We start from the raw sequence: 15454 nt of genomic DNA on the forward strand, positions 1-15454 counted from the left end.
GGGGCGGTGCCGCCGTCTGTGAGATGTGAAAAGAAGTAATGCTTTACGATAGACACTTACTAGCGCTTACTCCGAGATTGCACGCGATATCGGAGGCCACGGTTAAAGCGTCTCGATACCAGAGAGGTAGACTGGCCGCGCTGGCGTCGCCGAGGCACACTTGACGCAGTTACATTCTTTGCCTTTGGCTTCGTGTGAGCGTGCGTTGACTGCTTCAATTGCGAGAGCACCGACTAACAAAACTGCTGCAATACGCGTTGCAGAAAGGACGCGATTTCGACGGGTGAATGTCGTGCCTTGGTGGACCGAGAGGAGCGCCTGCGAGACAGAAACCAGCGGGACGCACGCGTTTGCTGCTCAGGCTACGAACCTCTACCTCCCGTGTTACTGAAGCACAGTGTGTGTTATGTATGCATGAGCACAGGCGTCGGCTACCCATTACTAGAAAGCGCACACCGTGCCGTTTCTTTCCTCAATTGACGACGCTTTGAAGAAGTGCATACCGGGTACCAGTGTTGATTATGAGCTTGTTGATATCCTTACGAGGGATTCACGATTCGCTGTGTCCAAATATATGTTCACACCGTCAGCTACCACAACGGTTTTAGGGGCGAAGCTCCTTATAGCGGCACCCGTTCGTCCCTCGTAGCGTAGTATGTAACCAGTCTTACGCTTTGACCTGCAAGGTGGTGCCGGTGGGAGATTTTTCCTGTGCATTGTTGAACAATAAAAAATTCGCAGCGTTAGCTAAAAGCCGACTTCTTCTGTCTCTCATTCCCATTGGCAGCCATTCTTTACCTCCAAGGTAGTGCCTGGTGAGATTTCTCCTGTGCGTGATTAAACAATAAAAATTTTGTTCAAAACGCCGTTGATTGATGAAATAAACCAACAAAAGACGCCAGATGTTTTGTAAAAGCAAAACGAAAGAACGCCAGATGTTTCTAAAGCAAAACGAAAAGACGCCAGCTGCTTAACGAAAGACGCCAGATGTTTTCTAAGCAATGGTTTTCTAAACAATGAAAATTCACAGCGTACATGTAAAATTAAAGTGCGCTGCAAGTCGTCATAACTCATCGAACCTTTAGTATAAACGCGCCCGATCTCACGTCGGTGATGATGTACTGGGCAGAATTCACGGAAGATTCACGGTTTACCGATGAACCTCCGCAGCTTCGCCCACTGATCATCATTCACTCCGTGGATATGCTGTGATTTAATCATGATCATGGGCTTTAGTCGTCGCGAGAGAGACATGCTGTCAACATGGGTGCATCCACGTCAAACGGTGCTATAGCTGTCAAACGCGTATAGACATTCTACAAGCTCTCATATATCACTACACAGTAAGCACTACTTCTGTGAAGACACGTTTCACTTTCGTGTTATACCGATTCCTATGACGGAGGGGATCAGCCACGTTTTTTTTACGTTAGCCCCACCCAAGTGCAACCGTTGTGGCTCCGAATTGAACCAGCACTCTCTTCATAATGGAAAGGCAGTTTCTTAGCGCTGGTGTAGAAGATGACACATAGGAAGAGACACTAGACGCATGGGCGCTAGACACATTATGCACCACCACCAACATCAACACTAGACACTTTATGCACCAACAAGGCAACATCGCTACGCTCTCTTCATAAGCAGATGAGCGACAAGAAAGGGATGTTATGACGCGCCATCCCAGCACTTTAGTGCCCAGCAGATGCACCATTTATTGGTATCTTGCGCTGAAGCTTTCCGTATTTTACTGTAGCGCCAGAAGAAACCTGTCGAACGGTGGAAGAAACATTGGAGGAACCTGATGCACGTTCATAGTGACAGTTCAGTTCACTCAGCAGAACCGAAGACTTCTACCATTTCCTGGAGCTGTCTGAGTGCGCATGCTCCGCATGACGGGGACGCACTTACGGTCTAAATAAGAACAATCATCATCGCTAAACATGAGCCCGACGTAGCTCCCCTTGCAATAAATAATATGAACAATCGTTGGGCGTTTAAATCCCAAAACCCAAAGAGGCCGCAGTGGAGGGAGGGATCCGGAAATTTCGACCATCCTGGGCTCTTTAAGGGCACGGGCCTCTACCATTTTGTTTCTATCGAAATGCGGCCGCCGCGGTTGGGAGTGGATCCCGCTACCTTTGGGTCAGCAGTCAAACACCATAACCACTAGACTACTGCGGCGGGTATTCGTGTAATGCTTAAACGCGCGATGAAGCGCAGGTCGCTGGCATGTTGAGGGTTATATAATTTTCTTCGCTCCCGTAATAGCCGGAGTCGGTGACGCTTTGCGCGATAAATGAAAGGGTCCTAGTGCCATCGTGCCGGTGCAAGGTGACTCTAAAGAATGGTTAGATGGTTAGGCATCTGGCTGTGCTAACTGCTTATTTGAGGATGTGTGAAGGAAGAGAGCGAGTCATTGAGAAAGTAATACTTGGCCGATGTCTCCTTTTTGCAGACTCGCGTCATGTCGAAAGTGCAGCTTTCGTGGCTTTTACTGGCAGCTCTGTGCTTCCGCGCCGAAGCCACCATTCGTCTCTGCAACAAGACCTTCTTCAGCTGCCAATGCGGCACGCCGGGTTACACGCTGCACGTCACAGTCAAACAGTGAGTTACAAAACGCGATGAAATTTTGTAAGCAGGGTTACCCAAGGAGTCGTGGTGAAGTGTCATACCCGTCTTCCGAGAGAGAGTGATAAAGGTTAAGTGAAAGGCAGGGAGGTTAACCTGAATGAAATTTTTCGCTCTGTTACTCTGCACTGGGGAAGGTGTAAGGGGGATAGAAAGGTAAGGAAGGAAAAAGAAAAGAGAAAGGTTTAAAAAGATATAACAGATTTGGCAGATCCCACGCGTTGTGGGAATCGGTATCATGCGAAGCATTCAGCGAGTACTTCTATGCTGTATTTTATGGCTTTGAGCCACGCGTTACGAGGTGGTTCGACGTGTTTTTATAAGTGCAGTAGCTGTCTACACATCATGGGCTTACCAGGCACGTCGACAACACTGGCGTTTAAAGGGCAACTTATGGTGCGACGTAACGTCAGCTTTCACGTTAGAGTACATACGTCAGTATTATCGAAACTAAGTGCAGTTTATGGTGTAATCATGTGAATATCATACGTAACTTTCGTTAATCTATTCCTCCGGGGTCGAGCAATGCTTCAATATAGCTTGCTGAATTATAGGAATGCAAATGTAATGTTTATTAGACTGCTATAAAAGCGGAGCCAACACTGTAACTGCAGACGTTAATCTGATAGGACGTCTGTATCGTAGGAGCAAATATATAGTGTTTATTGCTTTCTGGTAAAATGAGATAACTACCACCACAACCCCAAGTGACGTTGCAGCGCCATTACGCCTGCGTAGGGTGTTTTTCCAAACCAGTAACAATAGATTCGACCCCTCTTTTTCTTTTGCAAAATAATAATTCTGAAAAAAATCTTTTTGTTATAAAAATGCGAAATTATTTTCTTTTCTAGCTTTTAAATATTTTTTTCTAAGCTACCTGATGCTTGGTAAATCCCCCGGGGAGGGTGTGAGGCAGAATTGTAGGATTTACAGCTACATGTACATCTACATTCTAGGACAGTTTGAAATGACCAATGTTACTCGCTCAGTCGTTCGTTTCCTTACGGCACGGTTGAAGCATGCACCGAGAACCGAAGCCAGGAAAGCAATTGAGAAGGCGATGTGCATGGGGCCCGATTACGCTATCGTGTTCTACTCTTCAATGTGAAGCTGAAGCGTTCTGCAAGTTTTTGTTCATGCGGTGGGAATGCATGAAGGGCAGAGAGCAGTGCCTTTTATGGAGCAGGCTTTATTGAAATGCAGTAGAATTAGTGAAATGCGATGTCGCTAGGAAAAAAAATATAGCAAAGATTGATTGTTGACTCAACTTAGAGCAACACCCTGATAGGCTCTGTCATGTTATTACGCTTTGTACATTAGTAAAGACAAGAAATGACAAAATAGAATACTAACGTCCGGATCATATGTATGTTCATATTGGGCATACTGTAGAAAAATTACAACAAACTTTGAAACTTAAATCACGCAACCTAAATGGTGACGACTTTGAGTAAAACAGTTGATCACGTCGGAAGCTCTGATACTTATGTCTGTCTAATTGTACATTAGCGCCAGCCCTGCAAAACTCTCATGAGACATTGTCGAACACAAGTAGTTACCAATAACCGGAGCCTCGAGAAACCCTTCTGGGCTGGTGACGACTCTAAGTTTGACCAATATTGACGCGATTGTGTTAAAGCAGCCGTGTCGTAGAAAACGCGGTGTCCGCGTCGGTGGCGTTGGTTGTGAGCCAAAAATCGGCAGGGTCGTAGCCAGGGGGGAGGGGTGTGGGGGTTTCAAATCCCTTCCGAAATTTTTCAGTTTTGCTTGCGTATATATACACGCGGACATACAAACGCACTCACGAACATACATAAAGTATGATTCAACCCCCCCCCCCCCACCCACCCCCCGAAAAAAATTTCTGGCTACGCCTCTGAAAATCGGCGTTGTCGGTGAGCGAAAGCTGCCGCAGCAATTGGTGATTTGCTGTTGCAAGGGCACCACTTACTTGATTCACCACACGCAGGTGCAGCCACTTTCACGGGTTACAGTTCAAGGGCCGGCAATGCAGCAATCCAAAACCCGAGGAAGTGTGCCCCAGGCTCAGGAACTGCCACAGCGACGCCAAGGGCTGTTCCTCGTGTCCTCCTGGCCGTTTCGGCCACTGGTGCGAGGAACGTAAGTGGCACGACACTGAAGTTCAAGATATCAAGTGTGCTTCACTGTCGCCGCTGTAATCTGTTAATAATTATGTAGCGAAGCCTTTGAGATGAGTAAGGGGTTGCGCTCTCTATAGCCTTCTAGTGGGTCGTCCTCTTTGGCTCTTCCCGCTCGCGCTCTGAGCCCGTGTTTTGCCTTGACTGTCGCCATTGAGCATCGTCGCCGACTGCCGTCTAATGAACACCTCAATAATAATAATAATAATAATAATAATAATAATAATAATAATAATAATAATAATAATAATAATAATAATAATAATAATAATAATAATAATAATAAAGAGTAGAACCCCGCTGTTACGTCGCAACTGCGGTACCGTTCCCGTATTACACGTCGTGAAGTGCGCTCCGAGCCGGCCGAGCGACCACGAAAGAGAGCGGCCATGCTGACTTTTCGCACAGCTTGGCCTGGCTTGACCGTAAGATTGGCCACACTAGCACAAGCGCCGCCCATAACGTACTTTCGTTTACTGCGAAGAAAAGCATAGCCTTCGAGATTCGTGTTGCAAAGATGGCGTCTATGACGTAATTGGCTTTAAACTTGTTCTTAGCGCTCGCCAAAGTAAGGGCTTCGAGATCGTTGTTTATTTCGGCTGTCGCTTGGCACGTTTGCGTGGACCAGGGTTGCCGTTGGTGGCTACTTTGCGCCAAATTGGCTACTTTACGACCCAGTCTGGCGACAAAAATTTCAGATTGGCGCCATGGCTACTTTCTGGCTACTTTGAACCTCTATGTTAGCGCATTCAGTCGCCATTTTTTCTCGTCTGCAGATAAAATACCAAGCAAGCCTGACGACTACCCTTTGTTTCCAAGCTTTTCGGACGCGTCAGCCGGTATATACGCGTGTCCTAGCCCCGCCATGAGTATGGTACTCATCGAGGCACCTGAACGCAACGCGCGGTGCGCCTGCCGAGACGGAGGGATGAAGTTCTTGTTCGCCTAGTCAGTGTCTCACACCCACTATGGAGGATTGGCCAAGAATTCGGTGGTTTTATTAACTTAAATAAAAATTAAGAAATTGGAAATATAACTTACAAATTAAAGATGAAATTAAGTACGCCTTTTGTCTAAGATCAAAACTGACGAAATTGCGCGCATGTTGGCATACGCGTGGCTAGCACGCTGTTCACGCTGCCCGCCATCGATGCTGACGCTACGAGTCAGTTTTGTAGCACGGCGCGTGTTTTCGGGTGAACTTGACAGACACAGAGATCCGCTACAAAATGAAGCTGGACCGGTCATCTACAAGCGGATATCACTACTTGAAGCTGGTCGTACTTGAAGTCTGCGACTTCAAGCACGACCTTCTTCTACCATTAGTATTCCTACTGACTGGTTGGCTGGAATGTTCCAATCTTACTCTCTCTCTGGCAATTACTATATCTATTCTATATAGAATGTATACAGGTGCGCGGAACTTATATTATGTTCATTTATTTGCAACTTGCTTACAGCTTGAAGACCAAGCATGAGGAGAAAATAACTGTGCTCGTATGCTATTTTATTGCTGACATAAAATGGTATTATATATTATTCAATGATAAAAAACTATTTTCATAATACCGCTTTTCTGCCATTTGGCTACAAGTTTGGCTATAAGATTAAAAGACGTGGCTACTTTGGCTACTTTTAGCTTGAATTCTGGCTCCTTTTCGAATCTACCCAACGGCAACCCTGGCGTGGACTCATTGTCATCGGTATTTGTCGGGGGAGTTCGCGCGGTTCCGCAGTAGGACTCGTCTCTCTGGTCGTGTTCCGTGTGCTTAGTTCTTTCACGCCTACAACTGCTGGCGCCAAAATAATCGCATACGTTGCGAACATTTCTGTGAATGGCGCCGTTCTGATCGCCGTGGTTATATCGGTCGACTAGATCGTGGCTGAGTGCGCCAATGCGTGCACTAGTAACGAAGTTTAGGATCAGGGGTCAGGAATCGATCAGAGGTCATTGCCTTCAACGATCGCTTTCGGGGGCACATACACTTTTGCAAGACGTTCGACTGTCTACTACGAGCTACGGTTGTCGGACACTATGCCAGCAGTGCTACATTGTCGCTCGTAAACGTCGAGACATCCGGTGACAATCTCGCGAAGGCATCGCCAAAAGTGATCACTTGCCAGGTGTCGGCCCTTGTATCACTAGATTTATTAAAGGATATGACACTACAGGTGCTCAAAAAAATCTTTCGTGCTGCTCGGGTATGAACGAACGCACCAGGCAATGTTGCACGGCTTTTTAACAGTAAGCACTGAAATAAATTTTTGTACCACAAAATATTTTTTTCGTTTTTCCTGTTTCTCGGCTCTTGCGTTTTCCGGCTCTTACGTTTTTTTATTACGTACCCTTCAAAAACGTATTATCGTGGTTCTACTGTGATTTGTGAGGTTTTAAGTGCCAAACCAATGATATGACTATGAGGAACGCCGTATTCGAGGCCTCTGGGAACTTCGACCATTTGGTGTTATTTGATATCGCGCAGTACACGAGCTTCTAGCGTTTTGGCCTCCATAAAAGTGCGACCGCCTCGGCCGGAATCGAACCTGCGACTTTCGGGCCAGCAGCCGAGCATCGTGATCACCGTACCACTGGGGCAGACAGCTGCAATCTGAAAGAAACATCTTTCCATGAAGGATGGATAGATAGATGGACAAAGCCTTTACTTGAAACTAATGGCTGGTGAATTCTACAGTTGCGGGAGGCGAAGGTGGTTGGTTTGTGCAGAATCCTTGCTCTCTGGCGACTGCCTGTTCCCGCCACGCGTGAAGCTGAACTTGTAGCCCGCGTCTGAGCCGAGCAGTGTGTCCTTGCACTGCTGCGTCGTGGTAATTTTCAAGCCTCTAGGCCTATTTAAGGATCTCTGCACAACGCCAGCACCAGTGAGTGCGAAAAAGGTTGGGTGCTCGGCAAAGTTTGCACAGATTAACTTTGGTGGGATAAATTTAGAAATATATGGTTCATAGAAAGGGTAATTGGAAAACAAATAATTGTATGTGGTGGCAACATATGCGGTCGGCGACACCCTTGGCTCTGCCCCTAGAGGTATTATTGCTAACGCGTGATGCAGAGTCCATTTTATTTTCTCTAGCATTGCTTCTAAAACAGCCAAACGTACACATCAATAGAAGAACGATTAAAATTAGCAGCACCCTTTTCGTAAGCTTAACAAAGCCCCTGCAAAAAGCCCGATAACCTGGAAGGCTGGATTTATTTGCCTGTAAAGTAATACACATGAATGCAAGCTGCTACCATCTGACGCTGACTTTCCGTACAATTGCAGGTTGCCAATGCCAGAACGGGGGAACCTGCCACTCGAAGACGGGAGCCTGCACCTGCCCACCCTCCTTTAGAGGCACCCACTGCGAGCTCTTTTCAGGTTCGCTTACACGACAACACATATTTTGTTACGTTGAAACACATTGCAGACCAATGCAGGCTTTAGTGATTTAGTTCCTTATTACCAAGTTTGTTCCTTGGGCTGTCATATGGGCAGTTGTCGTTAACCGAGGTTGCTACATGCCCAGTTTTTGACGACTGTACATCCAACTGTGTCTAAGACGTCCTTCTCTTAATGTCAAATACTATATTGCCTACCACTGTTTGTTTGTTTTTTATTCACTCGGCTGTCTTCGTATCTGTCACTGTTACGCCTACAATGATCCGCTCCACCGCACGCTCCGTGGTTTCTAACTTCCTCTCAATTTCTTTGTTACTCATAAAAGTTCTAGCCCCTCATGTTTCTACCGCGCTTTCAGGGCAGCGCTAAGTAGCTGTCAAGAGCTGGTAATGCGTACCGTGTGCACACGATCCCGTTAGTCCGTTTGTGCTGACTTGATGGTGGGCATAGCAAATGATGGGTGTAACTCATTTGCAGCATTCTGTGTCCATGTGCTTTGATTTCTTGACATATTCGCCCACGCGTTACTTATTGCTTGCATCCGGGTTAGCACAGTTGGTAGAGCGACCATCCCGTAGGCGTTGGACACGGGTTCGATCTACTGAGCAGGAAAATGTTTTTCTTCAACTAGAAGCTTTTCTTTCTGAGAAATCCACGTGGATTTAGCCTTTTCTTTTATTCTTATTCTCTCTCTCTCTCCATGTGAATTTGTTTGTGCCTTCGTGCTAAAAACTGGCGGTTGTCAATTGTCCCTTTCATAAATGATGAGTAATGTCGACTGCTATCGGCTAATGTTGGCTGATGCCACTATATTTCGGGAAAACCATAGTGTTCCGAACGATTTTTACGCACTACCTGGCAACATCAGGAAGATCTGCCATTTTTTTATATGACCCTGCTCTTGTCTGGCAATATCTCCTTGATGCTGTACTTGCAATGAGCGGAGAACCAGCGATAACCTTCGTTTATTTCGAGGATGATTTTCAGTTGATCCATAAGAAGTTTTACTTCGTAGTATCTGGCTGCACTTATTTTGCAACGCCTTACTGACACTTGGAGGACCGATGCTAGCCTTGAAAAGTTTGCCGTTGCATGTATAATTGGTTTTGCGATAAAAAACGATTAGCTTGATAATACTATCCGTTCCTATGTGACTGAACATTGTCCTCTTCATTAAGGTAGGTCACCACCTCCAAGAAAAAAAAAATTAATAGTTATTGTATTGGCGTGTAGGGCTTAGGTAAATTTAAACTTTAAAATGATGAACTTTCTAAAAACATTAAAAATAAAAATTATAAAAATGAAAAGGTGTCAAAATATGCATGTTGCATCAACAGTCATAACTGCAACATGGTTGGCGTGAATAAAACGCGACTTGGAAGGTACGTAGTAAGGACTATCCTGTGCATCTCACCTCCACGATCACCACATCTCTAAGCGAAGGTGCGTTATCATAAACAGACCTATAAAGTTGTTATTAGGCAGGTTTGGTTTGCGCACATTTGGCCATAGTGCAAAAAGTTACCGCTTGTTCTCAGTCATTTTGCTCGAGTGCGCAGTTCAACCTATAAAGAAATAGCAGGCATAATTTTATGTGCAGATATGTAATAGAAGGAAAGTTATCATTTTTCGCGTAATTGCAGGATGCAAAAATTATGTTTTGAGAAAAATGGCTTTAAAGATTTGAATCGAATGTCCATGTAATAAATAAACATTCGATATGTCTGAAATCCTACAGGCTCATAGCTTGGGACCTCATTTGAAGCTGCACAATAGCCTTTTGAGCGAGATGAAGCACATATTTTTTTAGCTCTTTTTGCGTCCTCAGCTGACTCTCATCCACGTGCTCCACAGGTGGTCCACGCTTGGTATATTGATTCCGTAACTTGCGTTGACGCTTCTTTTTCGTCCTATACTTCGCCATATTTCACGGATTGCTATGACTTTCTCCTTGAAAGCCCAGAACTAAGTCCAAAAAGCTCGATATGGCGTAAGAAAAAGCAGACAGCGGAGGGAAAACGCGCGCCACTTAAACAACAGAGTGCCGCAGCCGTGTTGTGGAAATCTTAAAATAAATCGACTACATCATGTCCCACAAGCTTTAAAACGTACTTAGGCAACTTGTCATTATGTAACATGTATACGAAGAGACATTTATGACGAGCTGACAGGTGCTGTGGAATAGGATACCTTCAGTTTAGGTTTCGGATGGGTCTAGGGATTGGAAATATGGTCATCACTTTCGAACGGGTCACGATAACTACAGAAATTCTTTGTTAAATCTTCTTAAATAGACAGGGAACTTGGAAGTGGTAAATCCACAAAAATAAAAAAAAAATTCAGCAAAAAATGCGTGTGTCAAGGTTACCTACTTTTAATTCAAAGATTCCAGTGCAACTCGTGCATAAATGCATAGGCCTGAATGACTTCATGAACCCCTGCGTGGCACCTTCTTTGCACATCGTGTTTACTCTCTCTTCCTATCATCTTTTCTAGTATCATTTTGTATTATGCTAAACATGCTCATCTGTTAAACAAGCCTGCACCTTTGCTCTCTTTGCTTTAACTCCCTGGATTTCATGAGTGAAAAGTTTTTCAGGCTCCTTTTCGTGGTGATCGAGATGACGTGGCTTTGTGAGTGCCTGACTGCACTTGGAGTGCAGTTGTGTTAACCGTGTCCGGACCACCTCCGGCTTCTTCCACCTCTGCAGGATGCACGCCGCTTCAGATAGGCGCCAATGTGCAGGTGACCATGGACCATCCCGAGACTCCGACGGTGGCCTACTTCGCCTGCGAGCGCGGCTTCTACCTGGTGGGTGCCACCATCGCCACATGCCTGGGGAACAGAGCGTGGAGCGAACCGAGCCCTAAATGCGGTAAAGTATTACATCACCGCTCATGAGAGACAAGTGCAAGGACACTCGATCGGTCTAGATGACGCGGACGAAACAAATGGACGCGCGCACATGTGCTACATTACAAGCTAGTGCTTGCATGCATGGGTGCTGGATCGCTTTGTGTGCTGCATGGCGCTTGGATATTGCCGATCATGTCCGACTCGGGAGGTTAAATCATGGGTCACTATGAATTCGTCATGGTGACAGGAATGAACGATGGACCGCGACGACTGCAGGGCAGATAGATCACCACGGCTCTGTAAGGCAGAAGTATGTAATGCCTTGGACCATATTGTGTCCCTTGGTTATGCATCAAAGTATAAGCGCAGGGCTCTGTTTGAATTCTGCTGCTCTCAGGACTTGGCCGCCGCAGAGGCTATTGCAGTCCACGACCTCGTATTGAGCGTTAAAACACCGCACTGGGTTTTTGCGGAACATCGTTAAGGCAACGCAATAAGACAGACGACTCGCCGCCACTGTTTTGAAACTGCTTCCTGAAATCAACCGTGATGTGGTAATAGCTCCTCTGTTGAGTTTCTCTGAACTCTTTCTCTGCAATGACAAAAGCCCGCCTGCCTCCGCGTAGTTATTGCAACGCGCGCAGTTCTTTCTTTCTTTCTTTCTTTCTTTCTTTCTTTCTTTCTTTCTTTCTTTCTTTCTTTCTTACTTCTGTTTAACTTCTGACACATGAAGTTATGTACCTATTGCAGAAATGCATCGAAGCACACTCGTGTTTGAAGTATATATGTGAAAAGCACTGAGACACAACATAAACAATCGATACGCTATCGAATAGAGCTGTGCAAGTGTGGGCTACACGAAGCGCGTGCGAGGACAGCGTGGGCAACCAATCTGCCATTTCACGCGGTCGACGACGGTGTGAAGATACCACCACTCTGTGCGACCACATTGGAAGCACCGCTGTACGGATGACAGTTTATTGTGACGCATAACGTTATACAACTGTAGGGGGTTGACCGTTGGGCTTGTTGGTTGTACATACTTCGAGGAACAACGCAAGAAATGGCAGGACATACAAAAGAAGACGCACGCTGGGCTGAGAGTCAGCGCTATGTGCGTCTTCTTCTGTATGTCTTGTCGTCTCTTGCGCTGTTCCTCGAAGTATGAACTGTAGAGGCTTACAGGTGAGCCTGGCATTCTTGTAAATAGCAATTTTATGAACATTATTTGTGTCAGCTTTAGTAACCCATTTCATACATCTTGTAGTACTTGTCCTCCGGTTAGTACTGCAATTAACGGAATTATTTTTTCACGCATGTCCCACAGAACGACTGTCTTTCTGTCCGGACTTGGGCCGCGTGGCTAACGGTCGCTTCAAGAAGCAGCTCGTCTCCTTCGCGGTGGGCGGCGACGACACGTACGCCAACGGAAGTGCTGTGGAGGTGACGTGTGACGATCGTTACGACCTTGTCGGGGAGCCTGTAGTCAAGTGCAGGGACGACGGGACATGGTCGACTAGACTGCCTACTTGTCTCAAAGGTGCATGCCCATTTCTTGTCTGCTGTGCAAGCCGCGTGTGTAACACAAAGAAGTTCATTTATTCATATTTGTACTATCCATTATTGAATTAGTCGTTTTGCTGAGTGGATGGACGGGAGAGCGACCGATTGACTATGTCAGTCCCTGTGTTCTTTGTTTCCAAAAAATTCCCGTGCTTTGAGGGACGTTGTTGTGTGGGCCTATAAACCATGATAGTTTGAGGTGCCATATCTAAACTACAGGAATTAATCTAGATGCAGGCAAATCTGTCCACTCTGTGGCGTTACTGTGCCTTGGATCTACCGAAATACTACCGAAGTGGCGTGAAACTGAGCAGCTGAACTCGTGCTAAGACATGTATAATGTTTCACTCGAAGTGCGTTTAGCAAACAACTGTGCAGAATACATAGGTATTTTGTGTTATAGCAAAGGAATGTGGTTTCGTGGTTAATGAATCCTCTGACCGACGCTCATGCAAGTTGCAAGGTTTTGCGAGTGAACCAATCCTTATAAAGTAGCCCTATAAGAGCAACGCTTGTCCCTTGATTCGTGTGCACTTTACTGTAAACCTGACACAGCGTGAATATAGGTCGTAGGTATTGTTACAACGAAAATCTGAATTTTTGAGAATTTAAAAGTCATAAATTCAAGCGCGAGCTGATCAAACTGTGTTTACTATTCAACATTCCGGTCCACCTAATTTTCTGCGTATCCCGACACCATAAAATTATCTCTTTGCATTCAAAATTGCCTTCACTAAGCCTGTCAGATCAGTTGCAAGTGACGCGGCTTACATATAATGTGAAAAACGACCTTACCTGTCCTTTCTCAAATGCTAGCCCTCGGCAAAGCTTTTTTTTAGATGTGAAGCATCTTATAGCGGAGTTCAATCCGGTGGTGGTGGTGGTGGTGTGAGGCGTGACCACCCTTACTGAGCATGCGCAAACCCTCTCCACTTCCCCTCTCCACTCCCATCTCTCCTCCCCCTTTACCCCCTCTCATTACCCCTCTCCTCTACCCCTCTCCACATCGCCTCTCCCATCCCCCTTTCCACATCACCTCTCCATCTCCCCTTTCCCCTCCCCCTCTCCACATCACCGCTCCCTTTCCCCTCCCCTCTCCCGTCTCCACTCACCCTCGCCCCTTTCCCCCTCACCACTCCACCTCTGAAACGCGGGCTCTACATGCCGAAACACTGCTTCGCATCGCCTCATGGTCCCCTTTAGCGGGAGATGGTGGGATTTTTTCCTTAAAAAACACTGTCTTCCTGTGCCGTCTTTTGATTTCTTAATTAACACTTGTGTGCTCTTTTGATATGCATGCTATGCGTAATGCTCTCGTTCCAGTCTCCGAAAACCATGTCAACTGCACGACCAAAGCACTGGACGTTCTGTCATCGTACACTGCACCTGTCAGGTAAAACATGATTTTTATAAAAAGGGACACACACACACACACACACACACACACACACCACACACACACACACACACACACACACACACACACACACACACACACACACACACACACACACACACACACACACACACACACACACACACACACACACACACTGGGTCGACCTTTAATACGGTAATCTAATTTGTCTTTCGCTCTTCGACAAATGTTGTACGATGGTTCTCATATCTGCTTTAAGCGCGGGACGCTGTGAGCAATCACGAGGACGCATTTTTACGGGTAACCATAATTGCAAAACACGAACTCAATTAGTGCTGTGCCCATGTTCCATGACGAGGACATGTCATATTGTGCTTCACTGTGTTTTTGACTAATCACTTCATATCATGCCTCTGGGAGTTATGCAGAAACGGGCGACCGATTTGATTAACATCCTGATTCATAACTTGATAAATTCAGTGTGCCTGAGAAGTGGTGCACTAAGAAAAACATTATCGCCCGAATGCACTGTTTTGTCATCGCTACCACATTCGATACTACCTTTTCACGTCGGTGCATGATCTTTAGCATAGGTAACGTATGTACATTGACGAGTTTATATGTATCTGTGTACATTAACGATGAGCAGGACACTGATGCAAACGATGGATGTGTCTTCGTATGTATGCGTAAGTCACTGTTTCTGGTGAGTTACTGGTGCTTGCTTGGTGGACCAATTTCTCATAACGGGAGCGTCTAAGTTATAATAGACATCGCAACGAAGTCTAGAAGAGCTTTTCATGCTCAACTGTAGCATATTCTCAGCACATTGGCATGTCAACATCTGCATTAGCATTTAGTATACACATATAAATGTAGAGATTACGGTAAATTAATGGCTTCATTTGTGAGCTGCAAGACTTTCTGGGACGCTTTGTTCAAGATTACCGGTGTGGAACAGTCACCTTTTATTATTGCTACCTCCGCAGGGCCTACTGTCCACCCGGTTGCGCGCGGAGTGGCACGGTGATCGGAAGTGTAGTCTACCACCAGCTCTCGGCGTTTTGTCGGGCGGCTGTGCACGCGGGACGCCTCAACGACGCCGGCGGAATCGTGGCTATTATGGCCAGCGGTAACTTCCCCTACTTCGGTGAATCGCAGGCCAATGGCGTCGACAGCGTCGGGTGAGAGTGCTTTCTGATATCCAGCTCTCATGATGTAAGTTTGTAGACTATGGCAGGGCAGCTCTGCGGAAGCCCGGAAGGTGGAGGAAGGCTCATAAAATAAAAAGAATGTAATCCAGCCGTTAGCTGGACGAAGATGCCAGGAAGTAATTCTCTTTGATTTCTCTTTAAGTTCCAATATAGAGAACACTCTGGATTGGTTCTTAGGCTAAATGCCGCGAAAAGCAGCTTGACGGGGTCCGGGAGACCATTTACGTGGCGACATGCGACAGCATATATGTATGACT

The 15454-nt window shown here is 46.0% G+C and overlaps 1 protein-coding gene across 1 annotated transcript in view; it reads left to right on the forward strand.

Annotated features, from left to right (window-relative positions):
• The window catches only part of LOC119391342 (limulus clotting factor C-like), an 18415-nt gene extending 3244 nt beyond the window's left edge, over positions 1-15171 (forward strand). Inside the window, exons 3-9 of the mRNA XM_037659024.2 lie at positions 2456-2604; positions 4598-4749; positions 8069-8164; positions 10897-11061; positions 12370-12582; positions 13929-13998; positions 14973-15171. Coding sequence (XP_037514952.2) covers positions 2456-2604; positions 4598-4749; positions 8069-8164; positions 10897-11061; positions 12370-12582; positions 13929-13998; positions 14973-15171 — 1044 coding nt within the window. The remainder of the gene's footprint in view (positions 1-2455; positions 2605-4597; positions 4750-8068; positions 8165-10896; positions 11062-12369; positions 12583-13928; positions 13999-14972) is intronic.
• Positions 15172-15454: the final 283 nt, after the last annotated feature.

This window comes from Rhipicephalus sanguineus, chromosome 4 (genome assembly GCF_013339695.2).
Source record: "Rhipicephalus sanguineus isolate Rsan-2018 chromosome 4, BIME_Rsan_1.4, whole genome shotgun sequence".
NCBI classification, from domain to species: domain Eukaryota; kingdom Metazoa; phylum Arthropoda; class Arachnida; order Ixodida; family Ixodidae; genus Rhipicephalus; species Rhipicephalus sanguineus.